We start from the raw sequence: 3,582 nt of genomic DNA on the forward strand, positions 1-3,582 counted from the left end.
ATGACCGCTTTCCTTATCTCCCAAGATGATGGGAGACAATGGACTATGGTCGAAGAGGGTTGGAAACACCCTATGAAACCCATGAATGAGGGTTCTGCCGTATTAATGCAGAAACCCAAATCAGAATGGGATGATATTGAAAAAGGTGATTTTAGGATGAACACCAAAGCTCTCAACAGCTTGTTTTCTGCACTATCTGAAAAAGAACGGAGACGGATCATCACTTGTTCTACCGCTAAGAATGCTTGGGATACCTTAGCCACTACCTATGAGGGTAACACTAAGGTAAAGGCTCAGAAACTTCAGAGCCTGTTCCTTGAGTTTGAGGAAATGTCTATGTGTGAGGATGAGAGTATAGATGAGTTTCATGGTCGCCTTCTTAGTGTCACAAACCAGTGCCAAGGATTGGAAGACCCCATTCCCTCCCATAGGATTGTCAAAAAATTCCTTCGTGCTCTTCCACCTAGTTATGAGGCTAAGCAAATTGCCATAGAGGAAGCCCAGAATCTAGACACCTATTCCTTAGATGAGTTGGTAGGAAACTTGAAAGTTTTCGAGTCTAAGAGAAAGAAGTCTAGGAAGGAAAAGACCATAGCCTTATCCATTGTCAATGAGGTAGATGAGAAAGAAAAGGAACCGGAGGTTCTTGAGGATAGTTTGGATGAGATTGCCTACCTAACTAAACAGTTTGATAAGTTGCTTAGGAAGAGAAGGTCTTTCCCTGTTGGTCGTTATCCCTCCCGAGGTTCGGCTTCTAGGAATCCTAAACCTAGTGATACCACAGGCGATAGGACTCCCAAGCCTAAAACTTTTCAGAAAAGTGATAAGTGCTATGAGTGTGGTGGTGTCGGACATAGAGCTGCTGAATGTCCAAGTAGGAAGAATAAATCCCACAAAGCTTTTAAGGTGTCTTGGAGTGATAGTGATTCCGAGCAATTCTCGGATCATGATAATGAGAATATAGCTCTTGTTGCCTCTATTGAGTTAGATGAGTTCCTTGAGGATGATGACTGTGATATCTCCATGCACGATAAGTGTTCTAGGTTAGTGTCTGCCTCTAAGTCCATGCTTGCAAAAATTGAAGCTCTCTCTAATGAGTTTTCAGAATGCAAGGAGACCAATGAAGGGATGCATGAGAAGTTGCTATCCCTCAAGTCAAAATGGAAGACAGAAAAGGTTTGTCTAGAGGACCAAGTGTTGTCTTTGCAAACTAGTCTAGATTCTTAGACCAAACTAGTTTCTACTTTAACCTTTGAAAAGTCAGATCTTGAGAAAGCCCTAATTGATTCACCTCAACAATTTGAGAAGTTCTCTTTTGGGTCCGAAAAGTTGACTAAGATTTGTGGTTTGGGTAAGTCCGATAGGGACAAGTCTGGTCTAGGGTTTGTATCTGGAAGTTGTTTTAGTCAGGGTAACAAGACCGTGTTTGTCAAGAGCAAAGAGCCCTTGAATCCAACTTCCTTAGAGCCTACTAGGTCACAACATTTTGTTCCCACTTGTCATTATTGTGGAGTAACAGGACACATCCGTCCTCGTTGTAGGAAGCTTAGATTCAGTCAGCAAAACTCTAGGAAGTCACAAAAGAAGGAGAGTATCACTACTTTTCAGTCAACTCTTGAGGACTCCCTTAAGGAGCTATCCAGGATAGCACAGAGTCTTGCCATCCCAAAGCCAAAAATTCCAGCTAGGAATCCTCCTGCTAGGAGAAGAGCCAACCCTAAGGTAGGAAAGGCTAGGAGATCTTTTGAGACAAATTCTCTTGACAAACATGTTCGGGAACATGATTTTGATGATGACGATCTGTCATGTTTTGTTACAAGGGTCAGCTTCCATCCTAAACCTCAGGATAGGATAGTAGCCATCTGCAATGTCGCCCTTACTGCTCTTTCAACTAGGAAGCCCGACTCTTGGTATGTTGATAATGGTTGTTCTAGGCACATGACCAGTGACCGAAAGTGGTTCTCGACCATGGATGAGACATACCCATCAGGCAGTGTTGTGTTTGGGGATGGAGCCAAGACTGAGATCATAAGCAAAGGGACAGTTAGTACTCCTGGTCTCCCGTGCCTGAAGAATGTTCTTCTAGTTAGAGGGTTAGAAGTCAGTTTGTTAAGTGTAAGTCAGATTGTTGATGAACATGACTCAGTCACTTTTGACAAGTCAAGATGTCTCATCTTAGATGGGAAAGGTAGGAGCATCATGAGAGGTGATAGGACTAGAGATCAATGTTACTGTATCTCTGCCCATGAGAAGTTCACTCCCCAAATTTGTTTTCGATCTCAAGTTGCCGAGGACCTTCTTGATCTATGGCATAGACGTATGTGCCATCTCAACCATCAAGACATTGTCAAGCTCTCTGCCAAATCCGGGGTAAGAGGACTACCTAAGCTCACTGGTAAATCCATAGGTATGTGCTGGGATTGCAAGATGGGTAAGCTAACCCGTACCTCTCATCCTTCACTTTCTGCTAAACCTACTTCCAAAGTTTTACAATTGGTGTATCTTGATTTAGTAGGTCCCATTGACACCGAAAGTGTTGGTGGTAGAAAGTATGTGCTTGTTATTGTTGATGATTTCTCTAGGTTTACTTGGGTAAAGTTTTTGACAAGTAAAGATGAAAATTTTGAGAAATATTATAGCTTTGCAAAACAAGTCACAAATGAGAAGTCACATGAGGGTTTGCGTATTGTTAGGATCAGATCTGACCATGGCACCGAATTTGAAAATGCAAATTTTACTGATTATTGTGATGAATATGGTGTGCACCATGAGTTCTCTGCTCCCATCACTCCCCAACACAATGGGATAGTTGAAAGGAAGAATAGAGCATTGGTTGAAATGGGTAGAGTAATGCTAAACTCAGCTGAACTCGCTCATTCTTTTTGGGCTGAGGCTGTTAACAATGCTTGTTACACCTTGAATAGGGTTATCTTTAGGCCTGGAACTTTCAAGACTCCTTACGAGTTATGGAAGGGAAGGATACCTAACATATCACACCTCAAGGTGTTTGGGAGTCCTTGTTACATTTATAAGGATAGAGAGTATCTGACCAAATTTGATGCTAAATGTGACAAAGGTGTTTTTCTTGGTTATGCTTTAAACAGCCGTGCTTATCGTGTGTACAACAAGATATCTTGTAAAATTATGGAAACCATAAATGTTGCTATTGATGATTCCCTTGTTTGCTGTCACGGTTCTCCTTATGTTCCTGTGCAGGAACAAGAGCCAACTCAGAGCCTAGCTCTCAAAAACAAGCCTTCCACATCTGAAGTGGAAGAAGAGGTAAGTGACTCTGATCTTCCAGCTGAGATCCTCACTGATGGGATAGATGCAACCCTAGCTATCTAGAAACCTCACAGAACTGGTAAGCGCCAAGTTCAGAAAGATCACAATTCCTCCGACATCATTGGTAAGCTTGATGAACCAAGGAAGATAAGGGGTAAGTCTGCTCAGTTGGTAAGCAACTTTACTATGCTTAGAAGTTTTCTAACTCTTTTCAAAAGTGAGATCAATGAGATCACTTGTTATGGTTTTGTGTCCACTATTGAGCCTAAGAATGTGAAAGAGGCCTTGTTAGATGTT

At 42.0% G+C, this 3,582-nt stretch overlaps 1 protein-coding gene across 1 annotated transcript; it reads left to right on the plus strand.

The window, feature by feature from the left end:
- On the plus strand, nucleotides 1-3,348 carry LOC101310001. Its single transcript, XM_004292973.1, has 2 exons — nucleotides 1-1,176; nucleotides 1,261-3,348. The coding sequence occupies exons 1-2, from the start codon at nucleotides 1-3 to the stop codon at nucleotides 3,346-3,348; spliced, it is 3,264 nt and encodes a 1,087-aa protein (XP_004293021.1).
- Nucleotides 3,349-3,582: the final 234 nt, after the last annotated feature.

This window comes from Fragaria vesca, linkage group LG2 (assembly GCF_000184155.1).
Source record: "Fragaria vesca subsp. vesca linkage group LG2, FraVesHawaii_1.0, whole genome shotgun sequence".
In the NCBI taxonomy this organism is placed as follows: Eukaryota; Viridiplantae; Streptophyta; class Magnoliopsida; order Rosales; family Rosaceae; genus Fragaria; species Fragaria vesca.

Excerpts from the sequence above, each read along its gene's own strand:
- LOC101310001 (XM_004292973.1), top strand. The coding sequence starts at position 1 with ATGACCGCTTTCCTTATCTCCCAAGATGATGGGAGACAATGGACTATG. Across the intron at positions 1,177-1,260 it reads CAAAATGGAAGACAGAAAAG|TCAGATCTTGAGAAAGCCCT; the intron begins GTTTGTCTAGAG and ends ACCTTTGAAAAG.